General features: G+C 44.1%; 1 protein-coding gene across 4 annotated transcripts in view; it reads left to right on the top strand.

Annotated features, from left to right (window-relative positions):
- The window catches only part of LOC118214493 (low-density lipoprotein receptor-related protein 1B-like), a 457936-nt gene that overhangs the window by 370227 nt on the left and 66592 nt on the right, over positions 1 to 21117 (top strand). For all 4 annotated transcript variants that reach the window (XR_004762629.1, XM_035394488.1, XM_035394487.1 and 1 more), the window contains 7 exons: positions 887 to 1086; positions 5467 to 5655; positions 7910 to 8058; positions 8259 to 8352; positions 9104 to 9220; positions 10136 to 10255; positions 13531 to 13650. Coding sequence is in view for 3 of the 4 variants with exons in the window: in XM_035394488.1 (XP_035250379.1) it covers positions 887 to 1086; positions 5467 to 5655; positions 7910 to 8058; positions 8259 to 8352; positions 9104 to 9220; positions 10136 to 10255; positions 13531 to 13650 (989 nt within the window). In the remaining variant the exon portion in view is untranslated. The remainder of the gene's footprint in view (positions 1 to 886; positions 1087 to 5466; positions 5656 to 7909; positions 8059 to 8258; positions 8353 to 9103; positions 9221 to 10135; positions 10256 to 13530; positions 13651 to 21117) is intronic.

Below are 21117 nucleotides of genomic sequence, written 5' to 3'. Positions count from 1 at the left end.
CATGCACGCACAGGCACACACGAATGCACGCAGACACAAACACATGCACATACACACATACACACATACAAATGCACGCAGGCACACACACAAACGCACGCACACACGAACGCATGCACACACACACACATGCACGCACAGGCACACACGAATGCACGCAGACACAAACACATGCACATACACTCATACAAATGCACGCAGGCACACACGAATGCATGCACACGCATACACACAAACGCACGCACACACAGAAACATACACACAACCATACACGCACACGCACACGCGTGCGCACACGCACACTGTACTGTACTGTAATGGTCTTTTGAAGTTGAATATTGGATATGCTTATCATCCTGGTCTTCTGTCATTCAAATCTGTGGGCTGACTGTAGGAACACAGAGAGATGAGGCCAATGTCATCCTTATACTGTACATACCGTCAGATGCCTTCTCAATGTTCGGAGAGAAACAGTTCTACAGTGCTGTTTCTCTCTAGGAGCCATAAATGAATTAGCATTTTAGTATTCTGTATTCAGAACCCTTTCCAGACTGAGCTAAAAGTGCGGAATAGTTCACAAATTCAGTTTGTACATAATGTACTCGTTCTACATGGTGAAACAAAAATGTATTAAAATACCCTTTAATAAAAACTGGGAATCTGCACTTTAACCACATGCAAATAGTTTGATTACTATTTTAAAGTGGTGGAGTACAGAGCCAAATCAAGAATAAAATATGGCTGTGTGTCAAACATTTTGGAGCTCATTCTATGTGTATATGCACAATGCTGAAAATGTATTTTCGTGTTGGTGTTTTGACAACCCCCCTAAATCACTATTTTACAGAAGCCATTTTGTAAACATTGCGTCCCTGTGCTGTTTCAGGTATGTGTTTTGGATAGACTGCTGTGAACACCCCCACATCGGCAGGACCGGCATGGACGGGAGCGACAGGGTTGTGTTGATCGACACCGAAATCCACAGCCCTGTTGCTTTAACCATCGATTACGTCAACAAGCGGGTGTACTGGGCCGACCAGAACCAAATCTCCTTTGCCAACATGGACGGCACGGGAAGGCACCAGGGTAAGCGATGCGTCGTTTGAATTATACATGACCCGGAGCCCTGGCCCGCACCTTCTTATATATGTATCAGCTTACAAGTCAATAATGACATCACGTATCCACTTGTGTAATTAGATGAGTCAGCTGCTCATGCATGACTGGTCCGCTATTAAAATTGTTTTTTGTTTTTTTTAACCTCACTTATTACTAAGTGGACCCAGCTGTGGGAAGAGGTATGACAACCAAAAATGATAGATGGTCGCACCCCCCAAAGCACTGACTGATTCATTGCTGAGACACGAAGCTGTAGAGCTGGGGGGAACAACCCTGGTCCTGGGGAACCACAGGGCCTGCTTGTTTTTGTTTTCACCTTAAATACAGCAACCGCTTAGACCAAAGAAAGCAGGTGGGGTGAGTTAACTGTGTAATCAGCTGCTTTAATTGATCAATTAAGTGCTGAGTGAAAACAAAAACCAGCAGACCCTGCGGCTCTCCAGGACCTGGCTTGGCAACCCCTGTTGTAGAGGGAAAGATTTTAAAAAACATTTAGCAGAAAACAAATTTGTTTCGCCTCATTTTCTCCCTGGTGCCCCACCTTCCATGTGCTCTTCTTCTCCTTTCATTCCCAGCTAAGATAAGCGGGATATTAGTGAAGCCAGGTGGGGAGGCTCTCATAAAAATATGACCAGATGCTTAAATCTCTGATGCGCTTTTGAAGAAATTGTCTGGTGTTCACATTAGGCTTGGCAAATCCAGAGACCCTTCCCACAGCATCATGCCTAAGCTTGAACTCAGAGTGTGAAACTTTGTTAAGGAATAGGGCCCTGTATGGGTGAACCTGAAAAACAGTGGAACTACGAATGAGAGGTCTATGTTGTGTGTTTGTTACCAATATAATATCTATGAATTATTGTAGCTAAATTTTAAACTTATTCATCCCTCTAATTTGGACAGAGTTCTCTCCCTGGAGATTCACAAAACATCTATGTATGTATTTTAAGATAAACTTTTTGTCCTCTAAATGGATACATGAATGGGACTTTGCTTTGACTTGGCTCCATTGACGTCTTGTAATGTAACATCAATAGTTTAATTGTTTATAGCAGTGATAGTTTGAATGAAAACTGGACTCGGCTAATGTGGAATGTAGGCAGTAAGATAGGAATGCATTCACTTTCACATTTCTAAATCTTCTGCTTTAGCGTCCCACAGAGGCCCTGGTTTCGGGCGTAAATGTTTTAGCATACAACATCCTTATATAAAGAAAAGGTGTTCATACACCAATAGTGTCTCTAAATGAGTGTGAATATGACACAGTAACAAAGCACTGAGCCGACTGCTTTTATTTTTTCAGTCACTCAAGTCATATTTGATGAAGAGCTCTTTGAAAACACGAATGCCACAGCATCCTTCGCAGGGCGATGGCACAGAAAGAGAGGAACAGAAGGTAGACAGCTTGAAAGGGAGGGCAGTACTGTTATGACAGCAGAAAGGAAATCGCGGAGAGCGATAGCACTTGAAGCAACAAGGAGTGATCAAACAGCATTTTGTGTAAGACAGTGACATATCTTAATGGAGCACCCATCGGTTGCAATGGTGTAGAGATATGCTCTTATGAAAATAAAAACAGGCATAAAGAAGACTTGTTAGTGAAGAAAAAATGTGGACATTTCCCCAAATGGCAAACTCAAGAGTCCACTATGCCTGTTTGGTAGATCATGGAAGTTTTGGAAAGAAGGGGGAGGAAGTTCATAGGGAAGAAGGTCTTGCTTTTCCTGCAGAGATATGGAGTAAATCAAGGGTGGAGGGGTGATGGGGGCCATAAACGGAATTTAACAACCATTTTCACGGTACATTCGGCAAGGCACCAACTAACCCCCCCTCCCCCGTACCCCCCGCATCCCATGCCCCAAGGCCTTACTACCCCGGAGCCCCCAGGCGTCAATGCCCCCGTGCCTGCAGCGGCCGGCCTCAGTAATGATAACGCGCGGTGCGTTTTGATTGGTTGGCGCTCCAGCGGTGTACATGAATGCACATAACCTGCCTGTAAAAAGCAGAGGGAGGGGTGAGCTCACTGGTGTCTCGGATTGAGCTGTGCCTGTTTCATTTCCCCGCTAACGACCGACTCTCTGCTATGATTGCGGTGCATTAGAGGTGCACAGGTCACTCGGTCTGAAATATATGAATAGTGTTCAAATTATGCCCAGTATGTATGAAGCATTATGTTGATGGCAGTGCTCGGACCTGGCTGGCTGTGGTAGAAGGAACACGCTGTAGCTCTGAGATTTGGATCGATTTTATGAAGCAATGTAATATTTTTGGATAGGCAGTCGGCATTTTGGGTAGACATTTGGATAGGCTGCGATTGCTTGTCTCTACTGTCCGCACAATTCTTCTGTATTGTGAATTTTTTGCTTAAATTATTATTTATTAGCAATGTTTTTTCCAAGAATGCTGCTCTTTAAATTAAACCTCAAAAAGACACTAAGGGCTAAACCATGCCTACATACGCGCACGGCCACATGCATTTTAAAATAAAAACTTGTTTGCATACTTTTACTTGTGCGCAACTTACAGTAACTTCAGCATAGAAGCAACATGAACAGAACAATAGAAAGGTGATTGCCATTGGTTTGTGTGTTGTGGGAAGAAAAATAATTCTGTGTCACATCCACCGAAGGATTAAGATGTGGCTGGTCATAATGGATGTGGTGGTGTAACTGCAAACTTAGAATGCAGTGTGAGGCCCACCTGAATTCCTTATACAAATTTACAGATATCGTAAAAGCCTGCGCTTACGCCTTTGCTGACAGATTTACCTCTGATGTAACAGACCTGGTTGTGTGCGAGGTTAGAGCGTACAGCGGCAACAGGGCTCCTCCAAAGGACAGCTTACAGCCTTACTCAGGGAGGAAGGGAGGCAGTCAGCAGGGCCTTATTGCGTGAGAGTTATTCCTGCAGGCACACTGCAGAGTGTGAAGCGTGCTCCTCTGATGCACTGACACCTGCTGGACTGCGCCGTGAAGTGCAGCCGTGGCTGAGGACACGCCTCCCGCGCACCTGGCTGCTCTCTCCCCAGTTAGCAACGGCATTCTAACGAATGGACGTTTAAAAAAATAATTATCAGCCAATCTGTAGTCAAAAACTATACCACCATTCAAAATGTTAAAAGTGAGCAAAGAAAAAATGCACCCTGGGTATTTATTTCATTAACGCTGCCTTGAAGCTTTGTCATAATTATTAATTTGGCTCAAAAAGTGGCATTGCATTGTTAATTCGAATGATGCTAATTGACTCTTTCATTGGCTTTGGAAATTAAAGGATATCTCACATTCTGGAGTTCATTATTTCAGTTTTAGCCAAGGGGTATCTTAGTGCACTGCCTGCCTTGTAGCATGCCTAAAGTTAGCTGAGCCACACGTTGAAAATGGAAGAGAATGGCTTCTTTATGGAAGAGAAGTTTCAGCAGATAGAGGATGAAGGTATTGACATGTTGACATCGCATATGGGAACAACTAGGTGCATTTTCAGTTGATGCCAGTCGTCTAAATGCACTTGGCGAAAATGGCATATGAGGACAACCATTTGGGTTTGTTTTCCCCTGCAAACTGGAATTGCGCGAGCACAAGCACTATTTTCAGTCCTGTCGATTTGTTGCTGCTTTTAGGTCTTCTCTCTCAGGAAATAATTTGAGCCCGTCCACATGTAGTGTTATTGATATTGGAAGCATCCCTTCTTTCACTGAATGCAGTGGTTTCAGGCTGTATGTTGACACAGTTCCAAATAAGATTTAAATAATTATTTAGTTTTTAACCATTGTTCGAACATTTTCCCAACAATAGGTAGAACGCTTATTTGAAATAATCCAAACCCTTTGGAGTGAATTAAACTGGTATTCAAATATAAAGTGCTGCTGTAGCTTTTCCTTTTATGAAATCTTTTTTTCATATAACTTAACATATAACTTAAACTTTTTTTTAAATCTTCAAAAATCAGTTAATCATGAACACTCATTCTTTTTCTCCAACCTTCAGTGTTTCCTTATTGTTATCGGAAATGAGGACACTGCAGGTGTGGAAGGCTGTCGCTGGAGAGAAGACGTGTGCCTGGCTGCATCGGGCCTCTGTAGAGCTGAATATCATCCTGCCATTCTGGCGAGGCCTGTGATTAATGAATGAATGAATGAATCATTGCATTTATTTAGCACTTTTCCGAACCCTCAAAGAGCTTTACAGTGATGAAGGGGAACTCACCTCACCCACCACCAATGTGTGGCACCCACCTGGATGATGCACGGCAGCCATTTTGCGCCAGAATGCTCACCACACATTTTTTTTTAGCCAATTAAATCAATTTAAAATAATTTTATCCAATGATTGGTCTCCCCGCTTTGCCCCGCAGTGCCTACCCACAGCACGCACGGCGTGATGGGCCTCACGCTCTTCGAAGACTACGTCTACTGGATGGACGGGAGGTCCAAGTCCGTGGTCCGCGCGCACAAAACCTCCGGGCTGGACGCGGCGGAGCTGCTCAAGTCTTGGCAGGCCATAACGGACATGAAGGTTCACCACCCCTACCGCCAGCCCGACGGTAACTATCACCGGTCCCGTCCGCTTCCCTCGCAAAAGACAGGGGCGGGGCGTTCTAGTGAGGGGCGGGTCGGCGCGTTCTGGAGTTCTGGTCCTTCGGCTCGGTCCAGTGTGCAGCGCAACTTATGCAGAATGGATGTTTGTTAATTTGTTCCATCGCAAAACGTCATTGCAAAAATGTAGCATTACATTACATTACAGGCATTTAGCAGACGCTCTTATCCAGAGCGACTTACACAACTTTTTACATAGCATTTTACATTGCATCCATTTATACAGCTGGATATATACTGAAGCAATTTCGGTTAAGTACCTTGCTCAAGGGTACAACGGCAGTGTCCTACCCGGGAATCGAACCTGCGACCTTTCGGTTACAAGTCTAGTTCCTTACCCACTGTGCTACACTCCGTCCTCAGCAAATATCCAAAAGAATGTGGGCCTGCTTGTCTCTGCTCAGTTTGCTGGTCTCACATGGGATACGGTTGAAGGTTTCTCAGCCGCTCTGAGAGAAGGTCAACTGAGCAGAACACCAAGCAGTTTGTTTTGCTTGTTGTCAACTGTGAGCGCCATCCGTGCCACATTAATGGCTGATTCGCTAAAGCATCGAGGCAGCTCAAGTAGCCGTACAGCTACGGCCAGCTAGCGACCACAGTTTACAGGTTCAATATAAGGTCACATTGTTAGTTGCAAAACATAATACTTCAGCCCTCAGGTCAGGGTTCCGCCACGTTTCATCTGTGTTTGTTTACATTTGAGGCTCTATCCCGTCTCAGATGTCTGAGCACAAACAGTTCTTTACTCAAAATGGCCGCTCATGTCCTTTTTTTCTGAATGAATACTGAACGAATACTGTGAAAGGCCGGCTGTGTTCACACCTTGCAGGTGCTGATTCGTTGTCATTAATTGGAAAATTGCCTGTCATTTTACAAGGGATTATCTTTTGTTTGGCCCACAAATAATGATGCTGCAATAATACTGACAAACAAATGGATCCATTTAGCCACAGATTGGATGAACAGCAAATGGACCTCTTCGGTATTTATTCTGACATCTTACTGTCTCGTACAATTCCACCATTTTGTAAAAATTATTTTTTATTAACGTAACATGTTATTGGAGTTATATTAATATGTATGTCCTATTTACAATAACCTACTCTATTATAGTGGAAAACAAATTACAGTGGGCATATTTTAGTATATCTGTAATGATGAATACTTTCACTCTTTTAACCCAAAGAAGGATACTGTTTATTGGAAGGTCCACTTTCAAGCACAACTAGCTATAAATAGCCTATGGCTCATTACTGCCTGGTTTTAGGTCATCTTAAAAATTCCATGCTTACTGCGAGGATAATTAGCAATTATCTTCATTAATCAGACACACCCTGTATTGAACAACATTTTCATAAAATGTATGATTTATGATGTAAATTTATGTAGATTACACAGTTGACCCAGCACAGCACACCGTGGCCCTATTTTCTTGGTAGCACCGTTGTGTGTGCTTTCCACCGCCGTGTGTGAATCATACTTTGTTTATTTCTCTGGTGCATTCGAGGACTTGATGTATGCAAAGCTGTCACAGTTCCTTTATAGATTCAAGATCCAAGAGTGAATTAGCATATTCTTTGCAATTGAGGTTTTGCGCAGATAGAGTGTCTGATTGATTGGTTCCAGGTCATCTTTTATCTTACCTATCATCTCCCAAATTGTAGTATTGTGTGACTTCAGAAGCCATGTGTTATGATAATTTTTTTTTTTTCCCACAGACATCTTTTAGAGGGATGCCTATTCCAATGCATGTTGTTAATCGTGCTGGCAGAGATGCAGCTGCCATGTCATTGCTATCTAAACACCTGCTCTACCTAGGCGCTTAAAAACACACATGGGTAGTTACAAACACACACAGGTAGTCAGACGCACACACAGGCAGTTAGAAACACACAGCTGCTTAAAACACACAGGAGATTAGCAATACGCACGGGCAGGTAGAAATGCACACGGGTACCCGTAGGTACAGCCAGCTGCTGCACACCACACCATACAGTAAAATGCAATATAGGGACAGTTTAGTTAAGCAGCCAAGTTAAGATTGACAGAACTCGATATAATGACATATACTGCCATAACAATAACAATAATACTACAGTAGTTTAAGATGATATACAGTGCAATTTTAAAACATATTATGAATGAATGAATGGCTGAGTGTGAACCTCTGTGCCATGTCTGTGTGGCTTCCCCCGTGCCCAGTGCCCAAGCACCCGTGCCAGGTGGTGAACGGCGGGTGCAGCCACCTCTGCCTCCTTTCCCCCGGCGGGGGCTACAGGTGCGCCTGCCCCACAAACTTCTACCTGGCCCAGGACAGAAAGACCTGCCTTTCCAACTGCACCACCAGCCAGGTCAGCGCTGCCTTTCTTCCTCCACACCACAGGGGGAGCTGTTCCCCCAACAGTGTCCCTTCGGCTTACACCGTCTCCGTTTCTGGCCGAGGTGATATTTTGTTTCACTTGCTGCCGGTGTCGAGTGAGTCCTCTTCATCTCTACGTCCCTCCTCTCTCTTCTTCTCTTTTTTTTCTGCTGGGCTGTCGTCTTGGCGCAGTTTCGGTGCGGGACGGACGAATGCATCCCCTTCTGGTGGAAGTGCGACACCGTGGACGACTGCGGCGACGGGTCCGACGAGCCGGCGGACTGCCGTGAGTAGCGTCTCTCGTGTGGAAGTGGAGACGGTGCGCGCCGCAGATGTTATTCCTGCCGCTTCCAGGTCGTGCGCTTCGCGGAGGGAAAGTTCCGGGCTGTCAGACAGACTTCAGACTGTGCAGCCGCGTTATTAAGAGCAGCGCTGTGATAATTCACAAATTCGGTACATGAATATGCAAATGCAATTTGAAGTCGAGCAGTTCACGGTACGTCGGTTCGCCATCAGTTTGGGGAGGAAAGCCATGCGGGAACGCGGTGTTGTGAAATGATTGGTGTGCAGTTCCCTGTGATTTTTGGGTGGCGGGGGGAGGGCTAAGCGGGAGAGGCAGATGAACAGCATTGGAGGAGGAGGGAGAGGAGGGGCAACCATAGCATGAGCAGGCACAGATAAGGAGAGGTGCTCGCTACAGTAAGGGTGTGAGGGCCCAGAGGGGGCAGTGTCCCTGATTTTCAACTGAAAACAACCAATGACAGTGATAATATTTTATGTTTCATGTTTACAGACGATATGCAAGTCTTACATACCGTGTAACAGTAGAGATGCTGCATGTTTGGTTGATCTTTTCTTTCTAACACAATCACAGGGGGTTGCCAGGTAGGACACTTCTCACTTCTCCCTGCACAGACCTCCAAAAGAATGACTCTCTTCGATTAGCGAAGGAAATAATAAGCCTGATAATTACAGAACTGGCATTGGTCCCAGAGGTGCCAGGTCCTCGGGCTTTGATATGAACTTTATTTTCACAGCTGAGTTTAAGTGCCAGCCGGGGCGGTTCCAGTGCGGGACGGGCCTGTGTGCGCTCCCTCCTTTCATATGCGACGGAGAGAACGACTGCGGAGACAACTCGGACGAGGCCAACTGTGGTACGAGTCTCTTAGAACGCTCCTCAAAGTCAAATTTCAACAAAGGGAACAGGGGAACTCATTAACTCAATAACTATGCTATGGTAATGATAACAGAAACTGCCCTGCCTTGGTTAACCTGGCTTTACTTAAGGAAAGGGTAGTTTCGTAACCTGTCATGTATGAGTGTTAGCGAATGAAACGATATAAAAACGGGGTAAAATGGCACTGGACATCACCCCATTGGACAGGTGACTCGTCTCTGTTGGATGGTCTCATCCTTCAGCCAAAGCCAGTGCAAGCCTGGTCTTCTGTGCTTTCTCAGTTATTTACAGGTCGTTTATTAGGGAATGAAACAAAAATAAACAACAACAAAAAACTAAACCCATACTAAAACCAGGCTGCATGGCATGGTAGATAGACCTGAGCCTCCCATCCACAGGCTTAGATGAACAGACTGCAGGATACTACTGTGGAGTAAGAAAAACAGTTTTCCTCTAAACTTCAGTACTGGTTAAGAGTGAACGTAAATGTCCCATGCGGTGCTGCGATGATGTGGTCCTTTTAAGCGGCATCACTGTTTTTATGACCCACTAACAAACACCACCAAAACCAAAGACTTCCTACCTCTCGATCCCCACATTAATTAGGAGGCCAAATCTATATCACCTGTGGAATAGAGGTGTGTCCAGCTGTGTGACATCACAGCGGAAAGTGCCAACAGAAAAGAAATCAAAAAAAGTAAAAGGCGTGTTTTGCCTATGTCTCAGTATCCTATTCCTAAAAAGTGTCATTTTCATTTTCATAAGTTTTTCTGTATACGTAAATGTAAATCGGAAGCATTGCGGACATGCCATTGTGCAGTGGTTATCGTCTCGCCCGTTTTCAGACTCTCCTTTCTCTCTTTCTCTTTCTCTTTCTCTTTCTGTTCTCCAGACACGTACATGTGTCTCTCCGGCCAGTTCAAGTGCAGCAGCAGGCAGAAGTGCATCCCCCTGAACCTGCGCTGCAACGGGCAGGACGACTGCGGCGACGGCGAGGACGAGGCCGACTGCCGTGAGCCCCGCTCGTCGCGTTCTCCGCTTCGCGTTCGCGGTCCGCCCGCGCGACCGCCGTCCGACCCGGCCGGTCGGCGTGGTTACCCGTGAAATCCGAGGAGTTAAACTTAAGGACAGATGAATAATTGAATCCATGTCCTTTTTTGACATTGCTTTGTTTCGGTGAAGGATTGGCCTACGTTCATTCAATCGACGTTTTTCTTTAAGTTTCAATAACGAGCAAATCTAAGTGTTTTTTCTTTGGCGATCTCAATTCGACAAATTAGTTTTATTGATCGCCGAACTTGCCAAACTGTAGTTAAGGACCTGTGCTGATTGAATCCAGGGCAACGCTCAGTCGCAGAGAGAGATAAACAGCCGGGCCGTTTAAAGAGCTGAGAATAGAATTCTAGAGCTCCTTCCTGAAGGAGTGGAGAGAGACATGCAGGGCTCTGTTTTCTGGAATCAGTGTTGCACGGTGCATGGGCGCACTGGGCGTGGCTACTGCCTGTATTGATACAGAGCGCATAGCTAAGCGCTCATGGGGCAGGTAGAAAATGGGCTGGATTAGGCTGAATGTATTAACAGTGGGTGTGCTGCAGCTGGATTAAATTATAGCCAATCAAATGACCTCTTTTCATTCCCTTTATGAGCCCAGTGCTTTGTGCTCCAGCGTACTGCTAATATCTGTGGTGTACCACTGCAAAGTAGAGGAGGATAATACTCATCACAAAAAGCTTCTCCCAAGGGAAAACTGACATTCTTGAGCGGGAGGTGCGGAGTAGGGATGTCACCTTTCCCAAAAATTGAGTTCGAAGGAATTTAATAAATAAGAGAAATTTGTTTGAATTTGTTCAAATTTCCTACTGAGGGAGCAGCGTATTTGACGGCTCCAGGGGAGGGTGGGAGGGACTCAGCGGGGAGAACTGTCACCTGTCACTCATAAAGCGGCCTCGCGTAGCGTCGGCATCGCGGTCAGCAGCTCGAGGAGCGATGCCTCAGAGACGAGGCCGCCTCTTTCCTGCCCCCAACCGACGTCTCTCAGCTTTACACAGGGAACTGAGTAGCACCGGGGTACAGGTGGCCACCAAATTTAAATTATTTTTTTAAAAAGGGCCACTGAGAGCACAGAAGAGTGAGTCCTCTGTGCTTGCTAGTTCACAAGCTAATACTCATTATGACGCACCCCCTCTACCAAAATTGAACCTTTCGCTGCTGAGATTGCTTTGGCCTGCCGCACATAGGGAATTAAAAGGTTATGCCTTGATCTGTTAAATGAGCTAAATGGGTTGTTTTGTGGTGGAATTCCCCTTTAACGATAGCCGTATAATTAAAATGAAAAGATTGTTTAGGTTCATTCTTCTCATTACAGGCGGATGTAAGAAAAAGAAAGGAATACAGTGCAGTATAAGAACAGCCATAAAGGATTAAAAACAGAAATAAATGGAGGAGTTCATGTTATAAAGAAGACAATGAACAATAAAAAAAGTGCATTTTTCCTGCTTCCGGAATTCATAGTAACATTGGACAGCATATGATCCACGAAAATGGTTGATGGGCTCGCACAACTTGCACCATAGACCTGGTCTGCGCAGGCGGGTGGCGCAGGTAGGAATTTCCGATTAAACTGACACCAAAACTGCGTGTTGCTCCCCCAACAGCACCTCTCCTCCCACTCCAGCCCACAGCTATTTACCGAATTTCCAAACGGACCCAGGCACGTCAAAATCCACAAAGCAACATGGCACAGAAAATGGAGCCCGTGAAATAAGGAGCGGTGAATTTCTCTGCTCTCTGTGATCTCACATTCTCTTTCCTCTCAGCACCATTAAGGCCTCTTCATGTATTGGGCCTGTGATTCAGGTTTGGGAGCTGAATTCTCATTAGACTGATTTACCTCACACTTGAAAGGCAGTTCTTTTTTTGACAGGCAAGTTTAGTTTTTTATGCACAAAGAGAAAGTGTTGGATTGAAATTGAACTTTTTCTGTGGATTTTGTGATCTCAAACCTATCTGCCTCAACTACAGTCCCACCCTAGCAGACCTCCCAAAATGAAACTTTGTAATTTTGTCTGATATAGTCGCTGTTAGGGACTACAGGGAGACTCCCCCCCCCCCCCCCCCCCCCCCCAGTCTGCTCCCCGTGTGTGTGACTGAGAGGTTGGAGTGTGTGTGACTGAGAGGTTTGAGTGTGTGTGTGTGTGTGACTGAGGGGTTGGAGTGTGTGACTGAGAGGTGGGTGTGTGTGTGACTGAGGGGTTGTAGTGTGTGTGTGACTGAGGGGTTGTAGTGTGTGTATGACTGAGGGGTTGGAGTGTGTGTGTGTGTGTGTGTGTGTGTGTGTGTGTGTGTGTGACTGAGGGGTGTGTGTGTGTGTGTGTGTGTGTGTGTGTGTGTGTGTGTGTGTGTGACTGAGGGGTGTGTGTGTGTGTGTGACTGAGGGGTTGGTGTGTGTGTGTGTGACTGAGGGGTGTGTGTGTGTGTGTGTGTGTGACTGAGGGGTGTGTGTGTGTGTGTGTGTGTGTGTGTGTGACTGAGGGGTGGGAGCGTGTGTGTGTGTGTGTGTGTGACTGAGGGGTGTGTGTGTGTGTGTGTGTGTGTGTGTCATGCCAGACCCCTTTAAGAGTTGAGCCATGCTGAGTGACAGCTCCAGAGCGCGGAGCTCGGAGCCCAACAGCCAACAGCAACCCAAAGCGACGGGTAGATTACCAGACTGAGAGGAGAGCGCCGGTTATAGCCGCCGGCACAGGCAGGGCCCAATCCCCCCCCCCCCCCGCCCGCCCGTCCCTCCCCACCCTGGCACCACGCAGCGTTCTGTCCCAGAGGCCCCCTGGCGCACTGAGAGCTCGTGGAAAAACCCGCCAACATGGCCCGGAGCGTCACCGAGGGGATTGCCTGGATTAACTGCCCGGGTGCCGACAGCCTTGGGATAAATTTAACCCCTAGCAGGGGGTAGATTAGCAGAGGGAAGGTTTATACCAGGGGTAATCACATATGGGGGAACAAATTAGTAGGGGATTAAAATTCTCTGGGGTGAAAGTATTCCTGGGTCAGGATTACTGTATGGCAGAAGTATTGGTAGAATTCATCTGCCCAAATTTAGCAGGCCAGCCAATGGCATTTCCGTTGAGCCGGTACTGTCTGTTACTGTCAGGTGTGATGCCAAATGAGAAATTGTTTATTATTCTAACAGAGGAATATCGAGATTGAATTGCGTTTTTTTTTTTCTCTTCTTCTGATTGAGAGCTGGGTTTATAATTTGAGTAATAGAAAGGATGTTTTTTGTCGTTGTAGCGGAAAGCACGTGCTCTCCGGACCAGTTTCAGTGCAAGACCACCATGCACTGCATCTCCAAGCTGTGGGTCTGCGACGAAGATCCGGACTGCGCAGACGGCTCGGACGAAGCCGACTGTCGTAAGTGGCATGGCGCTATTAAAGTCTGACCTCATATAAACGCATCAAAAGAACAACCCAAACGGGTCGCTGAATGAGCAGAATGCATTTCCTTCTGTTATGACTCACGCTGATGTTTAAAGATGGTTGTGCACTTATCTAACAGGCATCCGAACCTGAGGCAACTTGCAGAGCTTTAAGTCTTATGCAAGAAGGCAGCTATTTAGTGAACCAGCCCAGGCTGAGAGCAGGGTACAGGTACACACTAGCTGCCACATTCTCTGGGGTACAGATGCACACTAGCTGCCACATTCTCTGGGGTACAGATGCACACTAGCTGCCACATTCTCTGGGGTACAGGTACACACTAGTTGTCCCATTCTCAGGGGTACAGATGCACACTAGTGTCATATTCTCAGGGGTACAGATACACACTAGCTGTCACATTCTCAGGGGTACAGGTGCACTCTGACTGGCCTGAGGCTGCAGGTTTGTTGTTTCTGACAGGTCTGTCCTCAGAGAGACGTTTGTCTGAGTGTGTAGTGTCTGAGACGGTGACTGCCTGCGCATGCTGTCCCATTGTGTTAAATATTAGCTTGTGTCTGGATGCTATCATAAGGCCATTGAGCTGTGTGGTGTGTGGCATCTATGAAATGTAGGCTATGCAATCCATAGGCCAGTGGCAGAAGTACAATACAGTTTAGTGCATGTTGGAATTATTAGCATTTATATACAGTAAGTGTCAGTATTCATTGTCACTCTGACTTTTAAAGTATTTTTGGACGTTTTGGTTTGAGAATCATCTGCCTTCTGCACAACTTCAAACAGAGCTTTCTATCTGATGGCTTTGCTTTTGCAAAGAAAGCGGCCCTGCTGTGAAATTCCTAGCTCTTAGAAATGCAGTTTTTAAACGTTCATCTTGCCTAGCTTGAGTTTTTTAATGGATTATTGTGTTTCATAGTTGTAGGCAGGGGCTGCTCTTTCAGCACTAGCCTACCATATTTCCACTGGCCCAGCTGCAGTGTTACTAGCCCTGTCTTTAACTCCACATCATTTAAAAAAAAAAAAACGAATCTCTTCACTTTCACCTCATGCTTGGACATTCGTTTTCTATGACTTGTAATATTTCCATCCGTAATACTACGCATAGAACAACAAAAAGTATTTGTACACTAATGATTGAGGCTACATTGGGAGAACAATCTCACATGAATGTGTTGACCCAATACTGTCCCAACAAGTTTTAAAGCAGCAACAGGATGTGCAAGAGGCTGCAAATGTTGTATATTTATTTAGATCAACAATTCAACCCGTTTTTACTGTTAAATAACTAGCAATTTAAACAATGAAAAGGTGAAATTTAACAGTTTAATTTAATCAACTGATGCTGTCAGACATGACACAAATATGTATACATACGCTCCCTGTTTGGTTATTTCTCTGCTGTAAATGATCTCAACAAAAAACGTTTTCAACGCACAAAAATACCAAGTTACTCATTCATGTAAAACACCATCTATAAGTCATTCATTAAAACCTGCAAAATCTTGCCTGCCATTACAAGTATTGATATCAAAATGAGGCCAATTTACATCAAGCAATATCGGCTATCTTAGCTCACGCAAATTAAACAAGCCAGCGAGTGGGCAAGCTTAATTTCCAGCACTGGCTGTAGGAATCAGGTGTGTGGCAAGCCAAATAAAGATTTATTGCATATCCTTTATACCCAATTTTCAGTTTTCCCACTGGTCGCCTGTTTTTAACAGTGTGTTTGACATTTTGTCTTACTAGTTGAAGGAAGCCTTTTTGATATCAAAGATTTGCGCCTTGTCATTCATTTTGAGGCACCAGTTGCATTTTTATTGCACTTGTTACATCAGAAACCTTAACAGTTGCACAACAGTACCGACTAGTGACACCACAGTCAGACCTTATCAGCCTCTCAACCCACAAGTGACCTTTTAAGCGTAACATCTTGCAATTAAAGAAGCTCTGTTTACCTAGTGAAGTAGCAACAGTGTGATGTATTAACAAGTTAAGTTGCAGTGTTCGTATTTGCATATACTCACTTGACTAATAATAGTAAATAGTAATAGTGGTTTAATAGTAAAGCCAACATGGTTTCTAGTTGAGTCAGCAGATTCACTAGTGAACTAGTTGTATAAAAATGCTAATTAGGAGGCATTTTGAAGCAACTTTCTTTACTTTTGAACTTAAAATTGAACTAATGAATGTTTGTTGAACTCAAGATTTTAAAATCTAAGTTATGCTGAAAACAAAAAAAAATTAGAGTAGCGAGTCCCCTTAAAATATTGCGTAGTCTGAACATTTAGTGTAGAATATGTTTCACTAGTTCAAGCCAGTTTCTATCACTAAGTCTATCCCATTCTGAAGATGTTCTGACTTTTAACCAGTATGTTTTGTGTTTTTAACACTTGTACATTCTCATAAACATGTACCTTGTTGAGCACTAGTTGCAAATTGTATAAATAGTTAGATAATTATTAAACATGTTCCAATGCCCATTTTGATATGAAATTGTTTTGGCCACTAGTTGCCATTTACTTGGACAAAAAAAAAACTTTTTTTGAACAAATATGATCAACTAGTAAACTAGTTAAGTTGAGAATTACCATACCATACCATACCAATTACCGGACCGTAATTTACTACTTAACTAGTTTACGAGTTGAATATATTTCTTCACTCATGAGAATTAGTGATTTTAAAAAATGATAAGGACTACCAGACTCTTGTGGTTATTTTACTGACTATGGCTGGTATTCTGGTGAATAGCAATTCTCATTGTGTATCACTTGGGCAGATGCACACAAATAGATTTGACATTTACAAGATTTATAAGAAAACTGCTTCAGAAATGAAAAAAAAAATGTCTGTTGTGTTTATCGTATGGTGGAGGAAAATTGCCGTTTTGACACCGGTGACTTCTTAGCATTTCTCGAGGTGCAACAGAGCACAACGGGGAGAATGGCTCTATAATGCGTTTTATTGGCTTTGCTCACACACAGATGCAGTGCCGTGACAGAATTTAAATGCGCAGAATAAAACTAGGCATTTAAAGGTGCATCGTTTGGACATGTGCTGGTAGTTTACTTCCTGTTCAATGGTAAACAGGCAATTTAGAGGCATTTCACGCATATACATGTAAGTAGCAGCGAATAAGAAAAATAACAGAGGCAAGCATTCCTTAAATTGGTTTGCTATAAAAGTAACATTAATTTCTTCTCTTTGTTTATCCTTCTGTAAGTAAATAGGCTTTTATTAAAGGCCATATCTCTACCAGTCTGCATTTTGACTAATAACCTTGTTATTACTGGCAAATTAATTAAAACTACTATATGAAACAAGACAAAAATCTATTTTTTAAATGCTGTAAATTTCATTTGTCTATTCCCGGTAAATGCGCTTGCAGTAGGGCTGTGCATTGCCGTAGACAGCACTGTGACCTCACAGCCAGAAGGTTCTGGGTTCAAATTTCAGCCGATGCCTTTCTGTGTGTTCTGTGTCCGTGTCCGTGTCCACGTGGGTTCCCTCTCACAGTCCAAAAACATGCGGGTTAGGCTAATTTGAGGGTCTAAATTGCCCATAGTTGTGAGTGCGTGAGTAAATGGTGTGTGTGCCTCACCTGTCCTGCCCTTCGCCCATTGCATGCTGGGATAGGGTCTCGCCCTGGTCAAGAATAAACGGGTATAGATCTTGGATGGATGGATGGATGGAACTTACTGTACATTACCTTGACACGGAACAGCATTTTGGTCCATCTACATTATGATTACATATTTTGTGAATTAAAAAAGAAAGAAAGAAATTATTATGGGATAATAATTATTAATAATAATAATAATAATAATAATAATAATAATAATACACAGTGCCCCATGAAAGCCCAAAACATTTTAACCGTAATGTAAAAATATAATGACTTTTTTTAAATGTAATTGTTTGTTCTTTACATTACTGGCCTGATGGTGGTATTTTTGCTAAATAATGTAATAACATATGTGCAATGTAGTAATTTAATAGTTTAAAATGACTTTTAATTTACTGTATTGTTCTTTTAGGTGTGGACTTTGTCCTGTGGGGTTATAGGTCAGGGTTGTCTGTGAAGCCTACTGTGACAATGGTTTGTGCAATGCGCTGCATAAATAAATTTATATTTGTTTAGATTTTTTGATTTAATGTTTTGGTGGTTTGGGATAGGCCCCCATTTGTGCCGCGTTTTGTGGTGTTGTATTACGATCCATGCTATGCTTTCTAATACTGTACATGTATAATCTGTTCTAATGTTCAAAAAGCTTTTTAAATAGTACGTGCATAGCATTTATATGATTTTGGATTAAGTTAAAGTATAGTCGTGACTGTTTTTCAGTAGTTATGATGTTTAACAAGGATTCAAAAAGTTTTGAGAAGAATTAGAAGAAGTTGACATGAATGTTTTCATTTTTTAAACAGATACTGTTTCCTTGAGGAGAGTCTTTCCTCTGCCCTATCTCTGTCTGCCAGTCAGTTTGTCTCTTTCTCTTTCTCTCTCCCCCTCTCTTACCCCCTCTCCTTCAGTCTCTGCGGAGTTTTCATCCCCGTTCCGCAGTCATTTTAAGTGAAAAATAATTCTCTTTTCATATGTGAAGGCCAGAGACTGAACCTCAAACAGCATTTAGTTTTGAGATACTACTGCGGGTAGTACAACACACAACAATGTTTATTGTCTTGTATCTCAACAATGCTGAGTGTAAAAGTGGGGAAATTTGTCAATATTCTCACACACTGCATAAACCAAAAAAACACTTTAAAAAGTCTTAGATTTCAATTATAATGAATTATTTCCAAAGGTTGCAAATAATGCTTTGAAGTTTTTTTGAGAATAATTCATATCTTGAATGCAATATAAACTGATACAACACTATGATAATTTGCATAACTTTTTTTTAGCTCATTTTTATCAGTTCTGGAAGGCACTGTACCGTATGTGTCAGAATATTTAATGCCATCTACCTGCCCAAATATTGGCAATCATACAGTACATTGGCCGATAAATGCTTTGAAAGTTGCATTTTTCTCAGTACTATGGAATCCTCCTGAAGCCGTCGTCCTTTCATTTTTTATAATGTCATTTCTCTTTTCAAATTGAATCAATATTGTCCGCACATGGATATTTCAGGCAAAGTCACACTTTCTCCGTAGTCGATTAGGACAAACCGCGCGCGATGACAGTGTCGCTTTCGCCTCGGGCGACGCGCTTGTGAAATTTATAGGTTATCAATAAGCTATTTTCTGCAGAAACGAGAGAGCTCATATCGAGCGATGACAGAAAGGGCAGCTCGGTGTGTCTCTCTAATTAAGGACTGTCGCTCCTCTCTTACAGCCAAATTGATTTGTCTGTCATTTCCAGAGGACGCGCTTGTTTTCCCTTCCTCCTTTCCTCCGGCGTTCCGCTCTAGCGATCCCGCTCGCTCCGGCGGTCCGCGCGTCCAAAGTTGGCGGCTGCCGCGGCCTTCGCGGTGCCGCCTTTCTCGGCGAGCTCGCCACATAAGCATTAAGTGGCGCCTTTGTTGCCTTGTTGAGCACTAGTTGCAAACCGTATTGCTAGGTAAACAGTTATTAAACATGTTCCTATGCCCATTTTGATATCAAACTGTTTTGGCCACTAGTTGCCATTTCTCCAGGAAGCCCCTCCCCTCTGACTCCTCCCTGTACTGGGCGCTCACTATGACAGCCAAGTTTATAGGGCGTGGCTTCTAGGAGGCTGCTTATCACTTATCACACATAAGTTTAACCATCAACCATATAACAGGATGACTCGTTACCTGCAGTAATTCTTAATTACCCTTCGCTTGAAAAAGGCCCATCAACAGAGCCATGGTCCTTGTCAGATATCATTTTCGGGCTTCGCACATTGCATCACGTTTTAAGAGCGAACACGCCGGACGTTATTTGCTTTTAAGGATTAAGTTGCGTGACAAGGCCTCGGCTGTCGGGCCTCGTCGGGCGTACAGTAGCGAAGCTAACGGGGGAGGTGGGCTCGACACAGCCGGCGCCGAGTCACGGTCTCATTACCACCGCTTCAGTTACAGTGTGCCACTGAGCGTAAGCTCTTCACTGAACTCGCTCAAATCGCCGAAGTGACTTTAAACCGCAGCGCTGCCGTTTCGGGAAATTTAATGAGCCAAAGCAGCGAGCGGGTTATTGTTTTGGCCGGGTCTCGTCTGAAGATGCCATTACTGTCGCGGGTGCTAAAAGGATACTTCCGCTTGCTCCCGCTGAATTATTCATCACACTTCTGCCCTGAGTGCTTCCAAGGCCTGTTGTGCTTCTTTTCATGCACTTCCTAATAGCTGGTTTGGATTACATGAACACCTTTCTCTGCATAAGTCGTACGTGAATGATTTTTTAACGATATGACTGCATGCTTAAGTTGCTATGTTTTTTTTAAGGAAACAATGCACTGATGCTGTGTCACATTATTATTATTATTGTTATTTTGAAGTTGTTGTTGTTATTATTATTTATAATTTCATTCAGATATAATTTTTCCCTTTCCTACAAATGTATGAAGGTAATGAACATGTTTCTAGGTAGTGTGTTATGTAACCTTCATATGTCTGTTGGGCACTTTATAAGACACTAATTGACACTGAGGGTTGGTAGTGTAAACTAGGGATAATCCGCGTCACCAGTAGTAACTGTAGCTCCGTAGGGCTGTTGGTGATGGCATTGCCCGGGGCATGGGAGGGGGTCTCTCAGAGATACGCCTCCATCGCGATCTAGCGACCTCTGCTGGTCGATCGAGCGCCTATGGACTGCACGCGAAAGCCAAGTGTGAGAGGTCTTCCCCCGAATCCCCGCTGTGTGAGGTCTTCCCCCGAATCCGCGCTGTGTGAGCTTAGCTGTGGTCTGTGGTGTGAAACAAAGGAAGTGGCAACACAAGGTGTTTTGGAGAAGAACCGTGGATGTCTACGCTCTCCCGAATCAGCAGTGGGGTTCGCAGCATGAACGCCGCAGAGGTTGGAGATGATTGGCTATTCCAAGTTGGGCTGGAACATTGAGATGCTCAGTTCCACGCTGGGTGCCACATTTATCTTAATAATAATAATAACAACAACATAATAAAAATAGTAATAGTAATAATAATAACAGTAATAATAGTGTAAAATATAGTGCAGTCCCTTAAGAAGACTGGCAGAGAGGTCTAGACATGTCACTGTAATCGGTGCTTCCGTGGCAGCACACAGAAGTCTGAGCAGGTTATCTTTGTATGCAGAGGTTTCCACAGCAACCCTGGCGAATGGGGGCCGCGAACGGCTGACTTCCTGCTCAGAAACAGCCCGCCCGTCCCCGGCTTGCGCTGTCAGACGTCTCCGAACATTACCGCTCACCGAAAGTCATTTATCGTAGCCCCAGGAGGGACGCGCTCCTATTAGCATGTTTATTCCCTCTTTAAAAAGACGTCCCGGAGATTTTCCTCCGTAT

This window comes from Anguilla anguilla, chromosome 15 (genome assembly GCF_013347855.1).
Source record: "Anguilla anguilla isolate fAngAng1 chromosome 15, fAngAng1.pri, whole genome shotgun sequence".
In the NCBI taxonomy this organism is placed as follows: Eukaryota; Metazoa; Chordata; class Actinopteri; order Anguilliformes; family Anguillidae; genus Anguilla; species Anguilla anguilla.
Note: the sequence above shows the minus strand (reverse complement) of the source record. Positions and strands in the feature narration are given on the sequence as shown.